The sequence below is a fragment of the Coffea eugenioides genome, chromosome 4 (genome assembly GCF_003713205.1).
Source record: "Coffea eugenioides isolate CCC68of chromosome 4, Ceug_1.0, whole genome shotgun sequence".
Classification (NCBI taxonomy): domain Eukaryota; kingdom Viridiplantae; phylum Streptophyta; class Magnoliopsida; order Gentianales; family Rubiaceae; genus Coffea; species Coffea eugenioides.
The window spans coordinates 9,916,225-9,939,726 of NC_040038.1; the positions used below are offsets into that span (position 1 = coordinate 9,916,225).

General features: G+C 36.9%; 4 protein-coding genes across 5 annotated transcripts; all 4 read left to right on the plus strand.

Moving 5' to 3' along the window:
* The first annotated feature begins 734 nt into the window (after window positions 1-734).
* On the plus strand, window positions 735-7,404 carry LOC113769526 (alcohol dehydrogenase). Of its 2 annotated transcripts, XM_027313991.1 has the most exons (10): window positions 735-871; window positions 975-1,057; window positions 2,021-2,401; window positions 2,846-2,981; window positions 3,081-3,150; window positions 3,277-3,370; window positions 3,965-4,178; window positions 5,256-5,397; window positions 6,125-6,295; window positions 6,954-7,404. In XM_027313991.1, the coding sequence occupies exons 3-10, from the start codon at window positions 2,044-2,046 to the stop codon at window positions 7,143-7,145; spliced, it is 1,377 nt and encodes a 458-aa protein (XP_027169792.1). In that variant the 5' UTR covers window positions 735-871; window positions 975-1,057; window positions 2,021-2,043; the 3' UTR covers window positions 7,146-7,404. The 2 variants fall into 2 exon arrangements, with proteins under 2 accessions (XP_027169792.1, XP_027169791.1); XM_027313990.1 differs by having other exon boundaries at window positions 735-1,057.
* A 507-nt stretch (window positions 7,405-7,911) lies between these two features.
* On the plus strand, window positions 7,912-11,218 carry LOC113767545 (ribosomal RNA-processing protein 14-C-like). Its single transcript, XM_027311676.1, has 2 exons — window positions 7,912-9,112; window positions 10,775-11,218. Exon 1 carries the CDS (start codon window positions 8,017-8,019, stop codon window positions 9,109-9,111), a length of 1,095 nt encoding a protein of 364 aa, XP_027167477.1. The 5' UTR covers window positions 7,912-8,016; the 3' UTR covers window position 9,112; window positions 10,775-11,218.
* Window positions 11,219-13,173: 1,955 nt separating this feature from the next.
* On the plus strand, window positions 13,174-18,371 carry LOC113767546 (ubiquitin-conjugating enzyme E2 27). The gene is made up of 5 exons (XM_027311677.1): window positions 13,174-13,622; window positions 14,559-14,607; window positions 17,365-17,524; window positions 17,722-17,805; window positions 18,017-18,371. Exons 1-5 carry the CDS (start codon window positions 13,445-13,447, stop codon window positions 18,122-18,124), a joined length of 579 nt encoding a protein of 192 aa, XP_027167478.1. The 5' UTR covers window positions 13,174-13,444; the 3' UTR covers window positions 18,125-18,371.
* A 1,619-nt stretch (window positions 18,372-19,990) lies between these two features.
* Window positions 19,991-21,513, plus strand: LOC113768549 (UBP1-associated protein 2A-like). Its single transcript, XM_027312952.1, has one exon. The coding sequence runs from the start codon at window positions 20,032-20,034 to the stop codon at window positions 21,394-21,396; it is 1,365 nt and encodes a 454-aa protein (XP_027168753.1). The 5' UTR covers window positions 19,991-20,031; the 3' UTR covers window positions 21,397-21,513.
* The last annotated feature ends 1,989 nt before the right edge of the window (window positions 21,514-23,502 follow it).

Genomic DNA, 23,502 nt, shown 5'->3' on the forward strand with positions numbered 1-23,502 from the left:
AAAAAAAAAACAAAAGAAAACTCCAATCCAAACCAGTTTTCCACGTTTGGGGTGTCATCTTTCTGTATTTTCATTCTTAAAAAAGAAAGAACTCCATCCAAACGAGTTTTCCCCCTCCAGTAAAAATGTGTCATCCTTTGTATTTTTTCATTTTCGCATATTTGAATTGCGAGTTTTGCATATAGGAATTTTTTTAGCACATTTCTCAATTATCTATTTACCTTATATAATCACGTAGTTACAATAAATTTTTGTACAGAAACTCCAATTTAAATCGACAAATTTGTAACTTTACACATCTTTTCTCTTTCTGCCCATGCCATTCAGCACAAATTTTTTAGTTAAGCACACACATGAATTATGTTAAAAACACACTAATAATACATTAAAGAAAAATTCGTTTGGATTGGCCACTTTTTCAAATATAATTTTACAATAATATACAAATAAAAATAACTTAAAAAATATTTTATCCATACAATATATCAAATATTTTAAAAAAAATTTATAATAAAAATTTTTCATATACACTGTTATAATCAAATTTTTTAAAAATACCCCTAAAAATAGTTAATTCAAATGGAGCATCTGTATATGGGAGGTAGCCAATTAATTATGATTATTCTATATTCTTGAAAGAAAAAAAATAGCATAACATAAATTAAGATATTAAAGGAGAACTCAACTGAGCTAAGAAAGAGGATCCACCTCTATGGGCAAACAGCGCCATCCAAAATGGCCAGCTCGCTTAGAAATGGGTTGGTTATACAATAGTAGAATCGGAGTTCAAATTTGGCACAAGGAGAGGTCTCTTATCCCTCCAGCCTGGTTCAAGCGTAAGCAAACGGTGCTTAGGAGTTCAAATAAACAAGTCAGTGATGCTTATCAGCTTTTTTGGACAGCAATTGAATATAATAAACCCGATAAAGGAGGGTGGGATCGTTAAATTCTTAAACAACTCCAATTTGATACAGATTGCAGGGAATAGACCGATAAAACCCAACAAAACAGAAAAAGATAGACACAGAACCTCGTTGCTGACTCAGCATTGAACTCTGTAAGCTCTCCATAACTTCCTAATTTTAGTAAGTTTTCCCTGAAATTGTTTTCTTGAATCGTTCAGCAACATCATCTCATCTATCAGTAATCTGGGATGGAAACTTTGAATTAGTTTTCTGAATTTTAATGTTTGACTTCTTTCGTTCAAATCCGTCAGAGGGTTGCTGAGACTGTAATTTGAGTTATAAAGTCTCAATGATCTGTCTTTTTGACTTCTTTCAAGAATATGTTCTTGATTTAAATAACGTTACTCTCTAAGTAATTGTGGTGTATAAGGTTTTCTAGTTTCCTGCGTATGCTTTAGAAAATATTAAATGCAGCTACTGCACCATGTCAAACTATGCTGCAAGACTCGTCTTTTAAGTTTCAGATAGGGTGTCTGCAATGTGGCTTTGACTTCTTTCCAGTGATTGGCTTGCTGTACAGAAAAATAGGGTAGCCCGGTTGACTGGACCTAAAGCAAAAAAGGCTGGAGCAGATGCACTTAATTTTTTGTTTTTCCACCACTGGATTGGGATTTATTTTAAACTTTTTCTCTGATGGAAATCTAACAGACACAAAGCAAAGTGGAAGACAATCATTTATAGAGTTTCTTCTGATTTTAATTGTTCGCATCTTAGATAATTGTTTCTGGCATTTAACTCCATTTTTGCTGTTAATGAGATTCAAAATCAGACTATTTGCTATTTGCAGCATGTTTGATGATTTTGTCTATTCACTATTGCACTGCTGTTTTGGGCTACGATATTTGAATGTGTTGTATACCAAATAAAAATTGATTAGTGAATTAGCATTCTTGGTTCTTTGCCGGCTTCATTGTTTACCTATGCAATATGTTTTTTCTTGTAACTCACATCGTATATGGTTTCTAATTTTTATTCACTTTTAGGTTGTGATAATATGAATTACTCCTTGAAATGCCAGTTTCTTATAGTGACTGTTTAAAACGTTTATGTTTCAGCTCCATCGTAGTGTCATCACCATATGGCGCTTTACCGCAGCTCTCACTCAATCCGCAGAGCCGTTGCCAATAGTTGGAGACTCTCACTAAACCCAATTTCAGCAGCCTACAATTCTTGTGATTGCAGTTACTTCAATGAGAATAATTACAATAAATGGTGTCGTTTTAATTTTGTTAAGAGGCCATTTACATCTGGTTCTCCCCATGTGAAATTTTCGAACACTGATACTTCAACATCATCGTACTCAACATTACACCCCCTCCATGAAGGGCCTTCTTATATGCGCGCTGCTGTTTTTTGGGAACCAAACAAACCCCTCACAATTGAAGACTTCCAAATGCCCCGGCCAAAAGCTAATGAAATCCTCATCAAAACCAAGGGTGCATCTGTTCCCTCCTATACCTCTATTCCTTTTATTATACATCAGCTGTCAACATCATGAAAATAGAATATCCAAGAATTTAGTTTCGTTTAGAAGATCACCAAACTGAAGGTGACTCTTTCCAAGAATATTTGACTATCTGGTTGCTATATATGACTTCAATCATGCATGAATAGTCAAAACCCAATAGTAACCGTAGTTAAGTAATCTAGGTGTATATGTGTAGACAACTGGAATTATCTTGCATAAAAACTGTATAGTGAATTAGCTGGATGCAAGCAGGCATGACGCAGCCAAAAGGGAAGAAATAGGATGTGAGACTAGTAGATGATATTTCTTGTCTTGCTCAATGAGCGTTTCCATCATTACCTTAAAGTGTTAGTGCGCTTTATGAACACTTAATATCTTAAATGATATGTTTGCTTCAATCAACTGCGTGCAGCCTGTGGGGTGTGCCACTCAGATCTGCATGTAATAAAAGGTGAGCTTCCATTTGCAAGCCCTTGCGTCGTGGGCCATGAGATAACAGGTGAGGTCGTTGAACATGGCGCACTCACCGACTCTAAAATCGTTGAAAGGTTTAACATTTAGTTTGTGTGTCCCTTTCCTGATATGCAGTGTAGTTGCAAACATGCTCACCTTTTACTGATTCTTTGCTTTAAATTTTATTTCTTCAGATTTCCTGTAGGAGCTCAAGTTGTTGGAGCTTTCATAATGCCTTGTGGTAGTTGTTTCTTTTGCTCTAAGGTGGCTTGCATTGATACTTTATTTTTCATCTTCTCACCATATTTGTATGTCATTTGTTTATACTTCATTTAGAGCATAATAAACAAATCAAATTATGAGCTGATGATGGATTTGGGTTGGAAATAGGGTCAAGATGACTTGTGTGAGTCATTCTTTGCTTATAACCGAGCAAAAGGAACACTTTATGATGGTGAAACACGGCTATTTCTCCGTAGCAATGGTAATCAAGTCTTTACAGCTTTTTTGTTGGCTTTCAAACTGCTTTGCTCTACTTGTAGGTTGAGTGTATAATTTTTTGCATTTGATCACCTTATGTTGCCACTTTGGTGTGGAATATTATAGATCACAACTTTTTGAAATTTTTGTAGCATCAGGAATCTTTAAACTTTGATGTTAAATCCAAATATGGATGTGTCTCCTTATTCCAAAGAAAGGGTTTTTTCCCTTATTTTTAACTGTATTACAATATTCGTAAGAAGTTGAATTTTCATTTGAGTTGTATTTGAAGATTCCCATGTTTTCTTCCATATTATGCTCCATTAAACCATTGCACAAATAGTTGTTTTCCCTAATGTCTACCAAAATTTCCAGTATCTAGTATGGATATTTTACCTCCATCAAGCTACAAGAATTAAAGCTTTGTGCAAAATATAGCTTTGCTTTTATGGTTAAAGGTTCAAATTTATGTTTCCTGCATAAGCTCCTGATGGATCTTCATTTTGTGGGATTTGCCAAACAATTTTTTGCTTCTTTAAGTGAAAATGATTCTTTGTAGAACAGGCTTTAAGAAGTTTGTTTGATTTTGGATGCGCAGGAAAACCAGTGTATATGTACAGTATGGGAGGTCTTGCAGAGTACTGTGTAGTGCCAGCACATGGATTGACTGTTCTACCGAATTCCTTGCCTTACACTGAATCTGCTATACTGGGTTGTGCTGTTTTTACTGCCTACGGGGCTATGGCTCATGCTGCACAGGTTCGCCCTGGCGATGCCATTGCTGTGATTGGCATAGGTGGTGTGGGCTCAAGGTATAAAACTCAGATTCCTTGGGTAGTACTACCCATTCTGTTTACACGTTTAAATATTTCATTTGGGTTTTATGACCAAATGAGAAATGCAGGTTTCTGTGAAACAGAGAAAGTTGTTTAATTATAATGATAGAAGCATAATGTATATCCAGATATGGTGTTTGGATTTTGTTTATGAAGATTGCTTTTATGTTATGGGAGTGAAAAGTTACTCAAGGTATCAATGGAAGTACTTCTAGAATTTTTCTTCCTTTCATCTGTACTCTTCTCTTTTTATCAGTGATAAGGCCTGATGACTGACACTGTGAAGGCCTTTTTGCGTGTTGAAAGGGCAAAAAAGACTAATTGAGATAGCCATCCATTCATACTCTCTTGATCATTGAAGTGCATGAGTATGCCTTCATATGCTTTGATTAAGCTTGATGGATAATGCTCTAAATATAGTACAATTTTCTGGCGATTAAGATTTTTTGAGATATTCTTGGGTTTGGGCATCTCAATAGTTGTTGTTGTTATCATGGCTTATAACTCATTTTTCAGGGTCTTTTTCAAAATGCACTAGTTACCCATTCTGATTCTCAAGTACTGGAAAAGGATATGGGAACTTTTGCAGATGCTTGCTTGAAATTTATGTGCCACGATTATCTTCTGGACCAATCAATCTTCACTACATTTAACTTGTTGTGCATGACTTGCAATCGTCTCATGATTACTAAGCAACTCTCAAGGATCTGTGTTTAGGGAAATCACATATAACGCTGGAAATAGTAGTTAACAGTTATAACTACAAGAAAGTGTTGTTGCTCATGGATCTTCATGTTTTGGATGCTGGATGAAATCAATAGATACCTACACATGAACTTTTACCTTACTACATGAAAACGTAGACCATGATGGTAGCAGCCATTGTCAAAATTGTCTTTTTTTTTCCCTTTGCTTCTCTCTTTTTAGTCTTTATTCTTGATATCTTCCTGCACAAAAATTAGAACTTTTGGCAATTTAAGCTTTAATTTAGTGAAGTACAGAATGTAAAAGTAAATACAAATCTCATTTTGTGTTTTTTTTTTCCTTGCTCAGTTGCCTGCAGATAGCACGGGCATTTGGGGCTTCTGAGATTATTGCTGTGGATGTCCAAGATGAGAAACTGCAGAAAGCAAAAACTCTTGGAGCTACTTATACCATAAATGCACGAAATGAAGATGCTGCTAAAAAAATTAAGGTAGTTGATCCTTTTCTTGTGTATTTAATTTCGAGATATGAACAATTTCTTATTATAGGACTTCTGAAACAATAATGTTTTACACTTTTTGTCATGTTAAAGTGGTTTCTTGAAAAGATTGGCTCAGGCATGTAAAGTCCTGCCAATGAAGTAATTGAGCCTTCTTTGCAGGTGGGCATGTGGTTCACATTTTGCTTTTCTTGGGTGTATGTTCTTACTTTTTTGCTAATTTAGATTATACATACATGTGTTTCAATGTGTTTCATATCTGATATTTTAATTTTCATGCTGAGTTATTGTTCTATGGATTTGCATCCTGATGAAAACATACCTAAGCTTGAATCTTTCTGATGCAAAACCTGAACTATGGCATTCTTCATGCTGCTCTATTAGATAGTTTTGACTTCATACAATTTTAATTAGCTTTCACAAGTACCAACCTTATCCATCTAGATTGAAAAGTAGCTTTCCTAGATTAATTGCTGCTGCACACCCCTCTAGTCTTGTGCAAACAGATTCAACAGTTTCTCTCTCTCGGTATCTGCTTTTCCATTTCTCTCTCCTTTTGACTTTCTATATGTGACTGCCCATAGATTTATGTCTCTGACAGAACATTATACTTGATTGGCAATCATTTGAAGCTAGAAGCTGCATACAAGTTCTTAATTAAAAATTCCTTGTAAAGAGATGATTAAATGTTCCGCGGATAACAGGTTTATTTTAACAGGAAATAACAGGGGGAATGGGTGTAGATGTTGCTGTGGAAGCCTTGGGAAAACCACAAACCTTTAATCAGTGTGTTCAGAGTGTTCGAGATGGAGGAAAAGCAGTAATGATTGGCCTTACACTCTCTGGTGCCAAAGGCGAGGTTGACATAAATCATTTGGTTCGTAGACAGGTGTGTGAATTATTTCATAGAAATTAAAATTTCTGTTTTACATATTGAAGTTTTATTCTAAAGTAGTAGTAGTATTTTTCTTTACTTGAAAGCACAACATGGACCCTTTTAAATAAACAATTTTGTTTAGAAATTTGAATCGTTCAGGGAAGGGGTAATTTAGTTGGCAGGCCCATGCTAATTGTGTTAAATGTAAATTTCTAGATTAGACATGGTGAAAACTAGAAGGTACCAACTAGTTACTGGAATTGAGGTCGTGCTTGTAACAAGTGACATCTGAGTTCGTCTAGCTTGGCGATAAAAAACACCAGTATCAATCTCTATTTGGCGGTAAAAACTAAAACTGGAAATTACCGGCCTCTCTACATGGTTATTGAGGTTCCCTGCGACGAGTTGCATCTTGTATTCATTCACCTTGCAATTCAGATTGTCAGTGGCCCTCCTATTGCCAGTTACACAGTCAAAAGTTCTTGTGCTTCCCTTTTAGTAAGAGGACCGTAGGAATATGATTCTGTCATTCAGACAATTCATTGTCAATAGCTTTTTCCTTGCTCAAGTTCTCCGATAATGCACATTAGGCTTCTAGATTATCAGATTACCTTTTCCATTTCATGTTTGTTGTGCGTAATATACTTCTTTTGGCATTTGCATGGTGCAGATAAAAGTAATTGGATCATATGGGGGTAGGGCGAGGCAAGATTTGCCCAAGTTGGTTAAACTAGCAGAAAGTGGCATATTCAATCTCAAGGCAGCTGTTTCCAGGACATTGACGTTTGAAGAGGCTGATAAAGCATACAAGGACCTTGACAAGGGAAACATTATTGGACGTGCTGTTGTGGAGATCATGTAATTTCGCACTCTGAAACTTTGAAAGAAATGGCTCTTGCCATGCCACAGTGCCGGCCTATAAGTTCTTCTTGTCTGTGAAACTAGAGTTCAGTTTGTAGAGAAACAACTCTTTCTGAATCTGGAAAGACAATGGAAAATACTTTTGCTTTTTAATAAGTAACATTTTAGCACTTGATTTTACCCCTTTATAACTTGCAGTGGTCTTTTTAACTTGCAGATAATGCAACTTCTGCAAAAATGCATTTAGATGTTCTCCTTTATATCTAGAAATCTTCCATTCAAGAAAAGCATTATCAAACTGCTATTATTCATGCAGAGCAGTCATTGTGCATATTGTACTGAATGGACAAATCAGGGTTTGGATTGCGGTTTCATGCAGAAAAATTTTTACGTTTTCCGTGAACACATTTTTCAATTATCTTTTTACCTTATATGTATCAAATTATTACAACATTTTTTTCGACAAAAACTTCTAAAAATAATAATCCAACCGACAGACCTGAACATTCTCTTAGGTGCAATTTGTCTTCTTAGCTTAACAACAGGCTTGTGGAGAATGAAAAGAGAAATTCCAAGATAAAAAGAATTACTAACAGAGAGGTTATCTGGAAGATTGATCAAATAAAGTAGGTAGAATTTTGTTTACAAAAATGGATTTATACTTCATGTCCCATCTATATTAAGTTTTTTCTTTTTAAATTTATTTTTATTTAGAAAAGGAGTGATGGGAAGGGCGCAAAATTAACCTTAGGCCGCGTTAGCGCCTTTCCCCCTCGGCCTCCTTCCCTCTCCATTTTAAACAAAAAACACAAACCCTAACACACACTCACACACTTCCTCCCGGCCCTCTCGCTCGCTCTCAGACAAATAGAATGAAGAAGAAGAAGCAGAAGACGACCGACTCGTCGGCCGCAGCTCTTATTCCTACACGTTCTACGGCCGATCTCAAAGCCCTAATTCAATCTCACAGCGACTTCTTCGACAGGCTAATCGAACTCATCCCAGCAAGATTCTACCTCCCACCTGATGACGACGTTTCTGACAACCCCAAGCCCTACTTCCACGGCCTCTCCAAAGCTGCCAAAGCTTCCCTCAAACGCCAATCCAAGCAAAACCTCAAACTTGCCCGCCGCAACCGCCTCGACCCGGACAAAATCTCCCATTCCTCCACCCTCGACCTTCTCAAACAATCCCTGGACACCAGTGCCCATGGCGGTGAGGTTGCTGAAATACCCCCGCAAGACGTCCCGAGGGCTATTGATTTAGAGGAGAAGAATGGTGGGGATGGTAATGATGGTGAAAAGGGTCAAGAAAAGCAGGTTACTTACGAAGAATTGCGTGAGAAATTGAGGAAAAAGATTGAGTTGTTACGCGGGAATCGAGGCGAGGGGAATAGGAGTGCTAGGAAGGGGAGGGAGGATGATAAGGATAGAGATAATCATAGAGGAGAAAAGAAGAGAAAGAGGGATGGTGAAGGGAGCAGTGGGAAGGGTGTTGAAGTGGTGGAAAATGACAGTGAAGAGATAATAGAGTATGGGAAAGTGAAGATAGGGGACGATGAGATGGAAGGGAAGAAGAGGAAGAAGAAGAGGAAAATGTCGAAGGTGAAGGAGTGGGATAGAGCTAAGCGGTTGGAGGAGGTCAAGAAAGAGAATCCCAGGGTAGCAGAGAGGGAATGGTGGAGGGCAGCTGAGAATAGGGCAATGGGAGTGAAGGTGCATGACGATCCAAGGTTGTTGAGGGAGAGTATGAAGAAGGAGAAGAAGAGGAAGGAAAAAAATGCAGAGAAGTGGAAGGAGAGGATTGAGGGCCAGGAGAAGGCTAAGGAGGGGAAGCAGCAGAAGAGGAAGGAGAACATTGAAGGGAGGATTAGGGATAAAAAGATGAGGAAGATTGCTAAAAGGGAGAAGAAGCTCATGAGGCCTGGGTTCGAGGGGCGCAAGGACGAGTACATTACGAAAGATTAAGGTTAGGGGAAGTAAAACTTTTTTCTGGAAATGGTATTTGTGTTTTTGGGGTAATTTGTTTTGGCGAAAATAATATGTTTTAGGAAAGGATTGAATTTTCGCTTTGTAATTTAGATATATTTATGCAAATGTTGTCGTAGATTGCTCTTTAATAAGGCTTCTCATTTTGTGAAGAGTCTTGGTTGGAACAAGGAACTTTATAACACAATTGTTATATTGTAAAATTTCAGTTGCTGTTCGTCTGGTTCTCATGTGAAGCAATTATCAGTTTGTTTTACGTTAGAATAATTATTAGTTTGTAAGAAAGTTCTATGAGTGTACTGGTAGCTTTAGTGATAGGATAATTAGTTTTTCTGTACAATGCCATATTTGAGTTTGTAATTGCTGACATCTTAACACCAAACCCTTATTTGTTATGATCTACCATTTGATAAAAATGCAAAATGAAAAATGAATTTTAGCTGGGGTTCTGACGTTCTGTGACTTGACATAGCCGGGAAATGATTCTAAATTATGCTGCTGCATTTTTGGCCTTGTAGAGTCCAAGTTGCTTCTGGCTCGAAAGATCTTTGACAAATGAGTCAATCCTGAACATCTATACTACATATGAGGCATTAGCATTTCTTTTGGTGTAATTTCCTCACAGCGTGTGATTCCATAGATACCCTTCCCCTTATTTCTCCCGTGACGTTAAATACAATTAACTTCCTCCAGCATTGCACCAACAAACATTAAATAAGTATACACAAGCCAAAAACTAGTTAGTTAAAAAACCAGTGGAAAGTTGATAACTAACAGCATTGCAGGATTGCTGTTACATACTAGTCATTGCAGCATCATTCACCAGCTGGTAATGCAAAATTAGTAGATGAAAAAATAATGGCACTTTGGGATATGATTGATAGTTGAGAAGGTAGCCGCGTTCTTCAAAAGTTCTAGTGTATATATTTGTCCATGATAAACTTTTATTGGTGATTATTTGTCTAATTTTTTGCTAGTTGAAGGGTATGAATTTACATTTCATATACATGGGGAATGAACTATTTACCTCTGGCCTTGGTATCATGCTCCCCAATGGATTTTATAACTTAATGCCCTGACCTAAACTGAACTATTATTGCCTTAGCTGCCTTCGTACTATAAGTTGGCACCTGATTTGCTTGGAGTAAGATCTGTAGGAGAGAGAATTTCTTTTGTTGAAGAAGCATGCTGCATAGTGGTGCGGAATGTGCTGTTTAATTTGGGACTAGGGCTTGTGATCCTTCTCTTAGCCGGATAAGAAAGTTAGACATAAGAGCTCCCAATGCAAGCTTGAAATTGTAGACTAATCCTCTAAAGACAGTATGAGGTCTTTCTTTTTTATCCTAAGCTGTGAACTAAATAAGCAAATGGCTTCCCAGGTGGGTTTTTCGGGGGTGGATAATGTGAGAAGCATGGCTATTTAACACTTTCTCTTTAAATGAAAAATCCAAAATTTGATAATGCAGTGAGGTTATCTACTGCTGCTAGTTTGTTTTCTTTTTGAATATCACTCACTGCTTAAATATCTTGTTGGAATATATCGTCTTTCAGTTTAAGATAGAATGTTATGCTCCTTCTAGTCTGCTGTCCTTGTAGACCAATTTACTTGGGAATTATTGACAAATTTTTCCTTAATTTTCAGATTCTCATTTCTTTTTGGTGCCTGTTGATTTGGGTTGTGCAATATCCCATGCTCAAATAGTGATGTCTGCAACAAGGCGGTTCTGGTCTTTTGGTGTTATGTGCGTATCATTTAGGTAGATTTCTGATATCCTCCTCCTCAGATGTGTTAAAGAGTTGAGATGATCCTCAGTCTCTGCATTTTGGCCCGTCATAGTCATGAGATCACTACTCCATACAGGATGTTGAGAGCTGGTCTATGCAGCGTAATTGATTTTTGCCTTTTGTATTTGTTACTGATGTAACCATTGATAGTGTTGCCACAATATTTGTTACTGATGGAACCATTGATAATCTTGCTACAAAATTCAGCATTCCTCTTGGCTATGATTCTTTTTTTTTTCTTTTTATAAGTTAGAGACTTTCCAGCTGAGCTTTATATCAATTAGACTATAAATTACTATCAGATGAGTTGTTGTTCTCTGCACTTTCTCTGGTCTTGTAATTTGATTGTGTTTGGATTGCTATTTTCTGCCAAAAAATTGCGTCGTTTTTCGTGATCATATTTTTTTATTATTTTTTTCCTTCACATCCATCAAATCGCTATAGTAATTTTTTCATGAAAAATGACGGAAAATGCAATCCAATCCAGGGAAAATGACATAAAATGCAATCCAAACTGGTTTTCGGAGCTGTAAATGGAAGCATTAAAAACAACTTTTAGGAGTTAGAACAAAGCTCTAGTTACTGCTGCTTTTTTATTCCAAAAGACAGTACACCGTGTACGCGTTTTGTGACTTTGATCAGTTTATCTGCATCATTTCTGGTCAAGTAAAGAATCTTTTCTCCACTCTACTTCTTGTAAACTATAAAAGAATTTTCTTTCTACTTTATAGGTTTACACATATTATGAGTTATTGCTAGCCCAAGTATAAAATATTATTGTTCATCATTTCAGATGCAAGTTGAACCAAGAATATTTTGAATCATCGTACGGATTTAATTGACAGTGATGTGACAATAAATTGTTCCGAGCCTTTGCAAAATCAGCCTATGGTAATAATTGTTAGTTGTTACTCTCCGTCCTCATTGCTTGCCAATTTACATATGCCTAAAAGATAGATTTACGGGAAAAAGAAGAAGAAATGCCAATATCTTAACATGATTATTAATATTCTAGAGAAATGTTATTTACACTCTATTTTTTATTATTTACATTTTATTTTTTGTTATTTATATTTTCATCATTTATTTTATCATATAATCTAATAAATAAAAATTATATAATTAAAATGATAGTGAAAATGTGATTAACAAAAATAAACATGCAAATTAGTGAATAACATTTCCCATATCTAGGGATGGCAACGGGGCGGGGGACCCCTTCCGCATCCCCCGCCTCGCTGCCTACGAACTCCTCCTGCCTCGTCCCGCTTCTCCCGCGGGGGTTAATAAAAATTTGTTATATAATTTTATTATGGTTAAATTTTAGCAAATAATCAAGTACTAAAATATCAACACATCATCAAATTATTATTCATTGTAATTTTACAATTGAAACTTATAAAAACAATCAAATAAAAATTATTTGAATACAATCCAACATGATGAAATAAATATAACTAAAGTAGTCAAGTTTTCACTTTTAATGCAAATACAATCACTAATTCATTATTGTACTTGTGCTTTTTTTATGAAAAAAATGTTATTGTATTAAGTGTAATTAGGGATTTAGTATAAATGTATTAGTAAATTTAGTATAATTAATTAATAATTTATATTAATATACGTATATAATTATTAGTATAATTAATAATATCAATTATATTATATATACTAATAGACATTATATAATACATATAACTAATAATACCATTATCATAAGTTTGTAATTAATTAAATTATAAATTATATATATAATTATATACATATATATTATATATTTATTTTTTTAAAGCGAGTGGCGGGACAGGGAACACTCCCGCGCCCCAAACGCCCTCCCCATTAGCCCCCGCGGGGCACCCTTGCCATCCCTACCCATATCTTATCAAAAAGAAATCAAGAAATGCTTCTCCCAATTCATAACCGTACGAGTGATTTCCAATGCTAGCCAAACAAGCATAAGATTCAAAGTGACACCCTATTCGGCAATCTACCATTCAAATAAAAAAAAAAGGGTGGGAAAGAAAGACAGAAACAAAACAAAAGGCAAAAAGATTTTTTTTTTTTTTTGGTGTTTTGTAATAGTTTCTTCATTAAACAATTTTTAGCCTAAAAGTACTGGAAACATTTTTATCCTACCAAAGAAAAAAAAACTCAAAATTAATTTTTGGGATATTTCCCAAAGCCAGCTCAAGGTATTTTTTGTCTGCTTTGTTTTGTTATACTACTAATTGTCTCTGACACACCAAAAGTCCAACCGCTTCCCTACTCACGCACACACTCTCTCTCCCTCCCTCTCTCTCAAGAAACAAAAAGGTAAAGCAAAAGCGCGCACACACACACACACACTTGGAGAGAAAGGGAGAGTGTAGGTGACGAAACGCAGCAATTCTTTGCCTACCCATTTCTTCAATTTTATAGGATTATTGGTTACTGATTAAGTTTGATCAAAAGGAATTTTGAAGGAAAGTTAAACCGACTGACAGAGAATCAAAAGGAAGCGGTGGAGGGGGTGTTTTGATCGTTGAAGATGGTGGACTTGGCTAGAGTGCAGAAAGAGCTTCAAGAATGCAACAAAGACGTTGAGGTTTCAGGAATACGCGTGGCTCCTAAAGCCGACTCTCTCATTCACTTGATTGGTACCATTCCTGGGCCTCTTGGTACTCCTTATGAAGGTGGCACTTTCAACATCGACATCACCCTTCCTGGTACCTTTTATACCTTGCAGAACCTCTCTGATTTCGTGCAGATGTTTATAGATGAATGTGCGTTGGGTATTTATTAATTTTTTAAAAAGAGGATGGAGGTGATTTTTTTTTTTTTCTGAATTTTTGCTTGATTTTGATTGTGGGTTTTTTCAGTTTTTGGTAAAGGGTGCCATATGGGTTTTTTTTTTTTTCCTTTTATTATTCTTTGTTTTTAAGTTTTGTTCTGAATTTGGTAAAGGCATGCTTTAGTGGTGACAGGAAACGAATGTTGTAATTGCTTTTGGGGATAAACACAAATTAGCTATATTAAAAGTTGAAAGTTGAAAGTGGTCGCCTTAATCTTGTCCGAAGAGTGACGGAAAGCTGTGGTTTGGAATTTGCGACATGCCAATGTCTTGTGTGATGTCTCCTGTTAGAGTGAATTTTGTTTTTTCGGGATTGAATATTTGTGCAAATAACTGTTTGAATATTGATTTTCTTGGATGAAAAGAGCTGTTTTATGTATTTATTGGGCTAGTTAAGAAGGTTACAGAGTGAATAGAAATGATTGTAATCTAGATGTTTGAGTAGTAATTGGAGGCCGTTTATAATTGTTTTCCCTTTTAAATGAAATATGTGCTAATAGCTACATTTAAGAACTGATTACAGGGTTACTTGTCAAAAAAAAAAAAGAACTGATTACAGGGTTAAGAAATAAACAACAGAAGGGAAAAACAGAGAAGAAAACTACTCATGCTATCGGTTATCTTTGGAATTGAGGGGATTATGAAGGAAAACAAAGTGGAATTCTGACTATATCTGTTATATCTCATTGCTCAGACATTTGTTTCTGGACAGGATGTAATATCTCATTTTTTGAGGTTGAAATGGAAAAAGGTGTTTTTTAAAATTGCTGATGGATTCTATGTTCACTGTGGCCTTCTTGTTTCATTGCAGATGGATACCCTTTTGAGCCTCCCAAAATGAGATTTGCCACCAAAGTTTGGTATGAGGAAAGCTTCTACGGTTTATTAGCAGTCTCTTCAACATTTTCGAAATGTTTTTTCATTTCTATGTTGTACTTAATCCATGTATATAGGACTCGCTTTTGCATTCTTTTCATCAACTGTTGGAAAAGGTACAATCCCAGCAAATTGAAGATAGAACCGCATGTGTGATTCACTCAATTTTTGTAGCTTGTAGAAGAAAGACTTGATGCACAGTTGTAATTTGACTTTCCATGTTTGAATAGTTTATCTGTCTTTGTTCTTTTGTTTTTGGTGGTTTTCAATACATTCATGGCATGACAAGCTCATGTTTATGCTTCGGTTACGTTCCACATACTGTTCCTACATAGTTGCATGCCATGGAAAAGCATGTATTGAGGGGGCTGATGGATAACTCCATTAGCTTGTGAAGTTGATCGGCTTTTTGGTAAACAAAACTGTTTTAGGATACTTAGTGTCCACATGATGGAAAGCTTTTTCTTGATTCTTGTTTCCTTCAAAATTATTTTGTGCATTTTAAACGACAACTTATTTTGTCGATAGTTCAAAACTTTTATCTAGCCCATTATGCTGCTTCTATGGCTTTAAGTTTTTAAACTCATATCTGGTTGCTCTATCTCCAGAGTTTATCTCCTCCGACAATTGATGACTATTAACCTATATACTTTGGTTTTAGGCTTACGTGTTATATGCTTTCAATAAACTTACACCTTTATGGTCCATTGTTGAGATATTTTTTAGTGAGACCTCATTCCTTTAATTCTAGAGATGAAAAATATAAATTCCAGTTGTCATTTAAAAGCCACAAGGTTGGCAGGCTATAATTTTCTTAGAAAATAATTTTCTTATAATTTTAAACATTCTCACCTAACGGAGCCAAAGGGCTTCTTAGTTAACGAATCTACCAATGGATGGATTAAACACGCTTAATTTGCATTAGAAATGCCTGCTGGGATAAAAATGATTACTTAATGGTGCTAAACTGTGACCTAATACAGCTGAAGCATGTCATTTGTATGTTAAACCATCTGTATGTGGAAATCATATACGATATGTTTGTTTCTTTTTGCTTCTACACGCACATTCAGGTCCTCTATTTCTAACTCCATAACAGACACACTCAACCCTCACATGTGCATGTACTATCACACATTTGGTGTCAACATACGTATATGTGGTTGTATGTGATCAATACAGTAAATGGATATTTTTATGTGTGTACAAGCAGATATATAATGAATAAAAAATTCCAGTTTCCATCCAAATGCTATAAGATTTATAGGAAAGAATGTGTTCATCGCATGATATGCATAGAAAATACCATTTATCGTGAAACGTTTTACACCAGATGGGGCCAAAGTGCTAATGATGTTAAGGTATCTACCAATAACTGCATTAATTTCACTTCGTGTTGGAATTGCCTGTTGGAGATAAAAAATACTCAACACAGATATAGCATGTGAATCATGTTATACCATTTTTGTGTCGAGAAAATGATATATGATATGTTAGTTTCTTTTTGCCTCTAGACATGCATGCACGCATTTGCATCCTCTCTCTCTCCCTCTCTCTCTCTCTAATACACGTAGGCTAAAACCTCACAAAGCTTGACCATTTGCTCACATGCGCGTGTAGTATCATACACACTGTATTTCGTATACATATATGTGGATTTATGTATGTGTCAATAGGGAAATGGATGTATAGGTTATAGTGTAGACATACATGTAGATGTATGTTTGTCTTGATATGGAAATTGATATCTGTTTGTATGCTACAAATACATTTACGTCATAGTTTAGACATACATGTAAACATATGCATGTGTCGATATGTATATGGATATCTGTATTTATATAGAGATAGATGTAGATATATGCTGTCTGGAATCAATAAATTAATCTTTACAAGCTTAATCTTTTACAATAGTAGTTTGGATATCTACAAGGACAACTAACCAGAACTCCATAGTGAAAACCTGTTACAATAATGGGATCAAGTGTTTTTCAGTCTTAGAGGGGGCTGACCGTACTTCGTATGCGTAATCATGATAAATACAATGATGTAATTAAGGTTCAATCGTCTTTGTACGAAAATAGTTTTCTTTATTTGCAGTGTCATTTTTCTCTTACTGATAGAGATACTATGCCATCCCCAAGAAAAAGTCAACATACTATTCGATTGAAGTCTGTAATCATTTTTTTAGTACTTAAATTTGTTGCTTTAGTTCTGGCAGTAAATATATTATGCAGAGCTTAGTTTAAGTTTAAGCTTTGCTTGTTAACAACTGACGTTTATTGCCATTATGTGAATATTGGCATTTTTTAGTCTTTATGGTTCCCCAACCAGAATTAGTTTACTACATGGTGCATCGCTTTTCACGTTATGCTTTGTCGATATCTTCATGACTTTTCTTTTAGGAAAGTGAATGACAACCTTTATGTAATTGGATCTGTACTCCAGTTAGTTGTCAGTTCTGGATCATAAGAGCTGGCCTCTGCATGCATTTGTATTCCTTTAGATGTCGGAAAATATCAAGAAAAAAAAATAAACTGCAGTATTAGTCGCCATAAGAGAGGTTCGCTACTTATTTTTCTTGTTTTTAAGTTGAATTGGTTGTGCTATTGAGTTTTTTGGCTGATATATATGTTTTAAGGAAAGTGCAATTATCTGTAGTTTTCCACTGCCATTATGTTAAGCAATATGCTTCCGAAAATTTTTGTGCTAATGACTTGTCTATTGAATACTTACTGAAGGCACCCTAACATAAGCAGTCAGAGTGGAGCAATATGCTTGGACATCCTGAAAGATCAATGGAGCCCTGCGCTCACTATTAAGACAGCACTTCTCTCTCTACAAGCATTACTCTCTGCTCCTGCACCAGATGATCCACAAGATGCTGTTGTTGCAAAACAGGTGGTACTGCTAGTCTATCTTCTAGATGATCTATACTAAATTGGCAAGGTTCTGGACAGAACACTGATAGATTACCAATTAATAAGCTTTGCTTTTTCAATGAGACCTGCATCTTTGCTGTTTAATCACTTCTTCTTTGGTCACTTGTTTTTTGCTTTTTTTGACCAACTCATTTGCCATTTTATTGAAATTTTCAGTATATCAAAGACCAAAATACCTTTATCAGCACAGCTCGCTACTGGACAGAAGCTTTTGCCAAAGCAACAGGTGTTGAGGAGAAGGTGTGGATTTTGTTTCTACCCCATTTTGCTTGCTTTTTTTGGTTTTTCCAACTTCGCAATTTACTATTTTCATAGCCCCATACCATGAATTAGAGGTTTGACAAGAAGGGTACCAGAGTTGTCCAGTGAACCAGCAGTGCTGATTGCACCTTGACATCTCTCACGTTATGGGAACTAATTAACTCTTGGCTAATGCTTTGATTATTTGCAGGTGAAAAGGCTTATCGAGATGGGCTTTCCTGAAGATTTAGTGAGGAGTATTCTGGAAGCTGTTGGTGGTGATGAAAATTTGGCCCTTGAGAAACTTTGCTCTGCATAGCACCTGTTGCTCAACTTCTGCTGGAATTTGAACTTTAATTTCTTGTCATTGAACTTTCTTTTTGCGATAAGAGACTCAACATTATAGAAAGGCTTAAGGAGAATTGAATATAGGTTATTACTTACAGGGGTTTTTGCATGCATTTCACCCCTCATGAATGCTTACTGATACTTTTTCTAAGTGAAGACAATGAAATTGCATGTTAATTACTGTGATGATTGGGAGCTTCCCCTCAATGTCTTTTTCAGTTATTGAGTTACGACTTCTGCTTGGTATGCTGGAGGCTTGAAATGTGCCAGCCAGTAGCTATAACCTGAGCTGCTACTTGGTGAATCATTCGTATCGTGGCTTTGACCTTGGGAGTGCACTGAGCCACAGAATAAGTGCGAGTCCTATGTGTTTGCTAAGTAATATAGCTTTGATCTGTGAGTTGTCTTTGTACCAGTTTTGGCTTAATCTCTACCTTGTATTTGCTGGTGGATCCAGTATGCTGTTGTCTAAGAGGATTCTTTCCTCGAATTCTTTTTGGTGACTGGGTGCATCTACATCTGCATCCATGGCAACAGGGATGTGCTGCAGGTGCAAGCAACTGGATTTTGATTTTTTGCTCCGCCATGTGGAGTATTTTTATAATGAAGCTGGAGATGTAAGTTGCCGTTTGAGGTTTTTCACTTCATGGGGAAGATGGCAGTTAGTACTTTCCTTTTGGCAAGTAATTTTACTTACTGTTTTGTTGTTTGGTACTACTATTACTTATTCTCGATTTGATATTACCAGATAAGATTTTCTTCTTTTCTTGGTTCATTTCATTTGTGAACTGTACTATATAATTTATATGATCAGCAAGCTCTTAATTGATCAAGGTTTGCTCATTTCTGTTTCCGCCAATGCAATCCTAAAGATACCGTTTGGATGACTGGAAAAGTATCGGGTAGTTACTGATTTATTTTGCTCTCTCTTGAATCTTGGATTGCAGGAAGCAGAGCTGATTAGAAGAAAATTCTCCAGCCGGAAAACGTTTCCTATCATTGGAGAAACTTAACCACATCCTCTTAAAACTACCAATGTTCTCTCTCTCTCTTATTCTTTTGCCTAATGAACTCGAGAGAAAAACCCTTTATCTTTTTTCCTTTTCTTCAATTCAAAATTTTCCTACAAAAAGTGATTAAGAAGTACAATTTATGAGATACGATTTGTTAAAAATTGATTAAAAAGTACGATACAACGAGACAGACATACATAATTATAAGAAAACATCGTTCTTTTTGCTTTATTGAAGTTTATACTGCCGGAAGATTAAAACAAAAAAAAAAAACACAGAGAAAAATGGGTCAATAATAATACTCCACTCCAGCCCCTTTGACTCCAACAAGACGTAATTGTAATACAAAATCTAGTATCCGAATAAAGAAATTATTTGTAAATCTTTTTTATTTTGAGATTTTTTTAGACATCTTTTTGTTTTTCTAATTGGATTTGAACTAACCAACTTCCTTTAGTGGAGTTGGTCACCACATTAATTGTGGGGTGGGAGGTCAAGGGTTCAAACTTTGCCTCCCATCAATGTCCCTAAATATGAGGTTTGTTCTAAATCACTATGAGTGTGTAGTGCACCCGTCTGGTCTGATGGTGGTTCAGTCCCCATCAGGTTCCCCCCGGCTCAGTTGGGCCACCCCATAGAGTAGGTTTTCCCTCCCCTTAGGAGTAATAGTAGGTTAGGCTAGGATAGATGTGCCGTTAAGCTAAAAAAAAATAAATAAATAAAATAAAATTGGATTTTAACTATTCCAAGTCGTATTCCAGTTTGGGCGATGGGAATTCCAAGTCATATTACGACTGCTTGCAAGGGGTTTAAGAATCGCGGGCACAGCAACCAGTCACAGTCAGTAAAACCCTATTCTCCTTCAATGGCGGGAAAGCGAAAAGCGGACGACGAAAACTCTTCCTCAGAAGATACCTCTTCATCGTCCTCCTCAGAAGAGGAATCTTCATCTCCAGATGGAGATGGAGATGGAGATGAAGATTCCTCCTCGTCCGGCTCCGAATCGTCGTCTTCATCCGAAGAAGAAGAAGGAGAAGAGGTTCAAAATAATGGCAATGATTCGTCAAAAAAGCAGAAAGTTGTAAAAATCTCCGATGAAGAAGAAGAGGTTCAAAATAACGACGACGAATCATCAAAAAAGGAGAAATTAAGGGAACTTTTGGAACCCTTGTCCAAGGATCAGATTTTAGGGTTTTTAAAAGAAGAGGCCCTAAAGGACCCGTCTATTCTCTCTCGGATCGTCGAGAAAGCCGAGTCCGACCCCACCCACTGCAAAATCTTCATCCACGGCCTCGCCTGGGATGCCACCGAGGACCAGCTCCTCCAAGTCTTCGAACCTTTCGGAGAAGTTGAGGAGCTCAAGCTAATAACTGATAAGGTTACGGGCCGGGCAAAGGGTTACGCTTTTCTCCTCTTCAAAACTCGGGCTGCCGCCAAAAGTGCGCTGAATAATCCTCAGAAGAAAATTGGCAACCGGACTGTCAGTTGCCAGCTCGCGGTTCTCGGTCCTGCTGCCGGTTCTGCCCCGGCAGGACAGGCTGCCGAGGTTAGTAAGAGGAAGCTCTTTGTGGCTAACGTTGGCCCGAATGTTAGTGTGGAGAGGCTTCGGGCTTTTTTTGGGAAGTTTGGGGAGATTGAGGATGGGCCGTTGGGGTTGGATCCTTCTACGAACAAGCCAAGAGGGTATGCGATTTTCGTGTACAAGTCAGTTGATGGGTTGAACAAAGCTTTGGAGCAGCCTGCTAAGTTGTTTGAGGGGTCGCAATTGAATTGCAAGAAGTTTGTTGAAGGTTTTAACAATAATAATAATAGTAAGAATGGTGGTAGCAAGGGCAGTAATCAACAGCAGAATCAGGGTGGTGGTAATCATGGTTTAGGCATAAATCCAGGCTATTTGGGTTCTGGTTTGAATGCTGGAGGGATGTTCATGCAGCAGAATCCTGGCAATGGGTTGGTTGGGAATCCAATGCTCGCAGCTGCTTTGAATCAACCAGGCTTGGCTGTTGCTGCCATGGCTGGGATAGGTGGGAATTTTGGGTTGAATAATTTAAATCCTGGTATGATAGGAAACTATGGACCGCTAGCGGCTTTGCTAGGCCTAGGGGGTTTACAAGGTGCTGAAACGGGGCAGTCTTCTGTAGGAGCAAATGCAGCTGGAGTAGCGGTAGGGACTGGATCAGCTCAGCCTCAGTCTGATATTGGATCATCAAGGATGACTTTACCTTCATAGTTCGTACTTTATTTAGATGATTGAGTTTTTCTTCTTTCATGGATGTCACATTCTTTAAATAGCATTCACTGCTTTTTGTTCTTAACCTTCTCAGTTCGTAGGGAAGAAATTTTAGTACTTTATGAACACTGCGCTGACTGAAGCATGGTTTGCTGTCTAACTTAGGTCATTAGGTCATTCATTTATTCAGCGTGGGGATGTGGATATTGATTGACATTTACCGTTGTTCTTTTTATTGTTTGGAAAATTTTGCCAACTTGCTATAGACTATTGGCTCATGACAACTGTTGGAAACTGCCAAACTAGGTCATATGACAAAATTACCAACCTCATCTTGATGGATGTAGTTGGATAGTACAATTGTCTATTACAATTGTTCTTCTAATGCTTTGTGGATCCATAAAATTGGCCTGATTCTGCAACTCTTCCTGTCAATTTCCATCTTCACTCCCTCTCTTTTTCGATTTAAAGGTATTATTAGATCTTATGTCTTTCAGATATTCTTTACGGGCTTCTGAATCATGTCATACAGGTAAAGCTTGGAACTCTTTTTCTTTTAGTCCGGACCAACCAGTAATTTGTCTCTTCTTAAAACCCTGGTTGGGTAAGCTAGAAATTTATTAGGGCCAGTGTACTTGTGTGCTTACCAACACATTCTAGGATAGAACAAGTGCCCTTGAGCAACAATTTAGATGAATTGATTGACATTTAAGTTGAATGTCAAACCTAATTAGTGTCCTTTACACATTGGTTTACATACGTACATTGTGAAATGAAAATTGGTTTAGGCGATGTTGCAGAGTCTGAATTCATCAATGAGTTCAAATTCATCAGCCAGCTTAACGATTTACATACTGACCTTGCCCGCAGTCCAGCTTTAGTGGCACTCGGTAGCCATATCAGGTGCCAATTGTGCGCTGTTGCGCTACTAGAAAAAGTGCACGATTGGCTATTTAGTGCTCAAGAATATGTGGGGTGGAAATTACTTACATTTTGTTTGATATTTGACATTAAATCTTATTCAACTGTCCAAAGAAATTGAAACAATTCTTGCTTTTAGGAAGAATCGCTGGAACTCATACTTCTCTCTTCTTTTGACTCTACTACTCCCCTGTATTTAGAAGGGAAAACAGAAAAACAAAAATGTAGTCCAGACTCCAGCCTCTATATGAAAGGAAAGTGAAGAGACGGTGAAGGAGAGAATTAGGAGAGTCACTGAGGGGCTGCAAAGACGGTTTACATTAAATAAATAAATAAAGGATAGAAAGGGAAAGAAAACGAAGCATTTGAAGGGAGATAATAGCAGACTTGCCAAAAATCTGGAAAAAAACAGGTGCAGAAGGTTTTACTTCACTTACAGTTCTGAAAAGCCGACCATCTGCAAAACTTGCTTACAAAGAAGTCTCAGCAGCAGAATGGTCAAAGAATGATTTGTCTGACATTGAAGTCTCAAGAGCTAGATACAGCAAAGATGCTTGCATATCATTTAGACATATCTTCTCTAGTATTGGCACAAACTTCGTTCTAAACCAAAAGACAAGAAAATAGAAAAATCAATCCAAGTTTTACGATACATATGGTTCTAACACAAGTAGTTACTTGGAAGAAATCTCTGATCTCCGATCGATATGGGAGCGATGGTGAATGAGTCATGAGTCTAGTATACAAATAGGAAGTTAGCAGTCGCAACGATAGTGAACTCTGACTCTTCTTGTTTGAGGTGGACAAACGATGAAAAGCAGCAGTGCCAATAGCAGGAGCAGCACCAAATTTAGCAGCAGACTATGATCATCACCACCTGAGCCGCAGCATGCGCTTCCCATGCTATTTCTTCTGCTGCAGAAAATCTCCTGAAAAAAACAGCCGAAACGTCGCTGTGGTGCCAACAAGAAATCAGAAGACTTTCAGCTCCAAAGCAGCAAAATAAAGAAGGAAAATGATAGAGATCTTGAGTGTTTAAGAGGCTTGCAAACATTAACTGAAGGTAGGTACCAGGGAAAGCCAATTCAACAGCTCTATGATTGTTTATGATGAGATTAAGACCAGAGGTAGCGAGGGATGGACGAAAGGTATATAGAGAAATTGAAAAGCAAATTCTATCCTCAG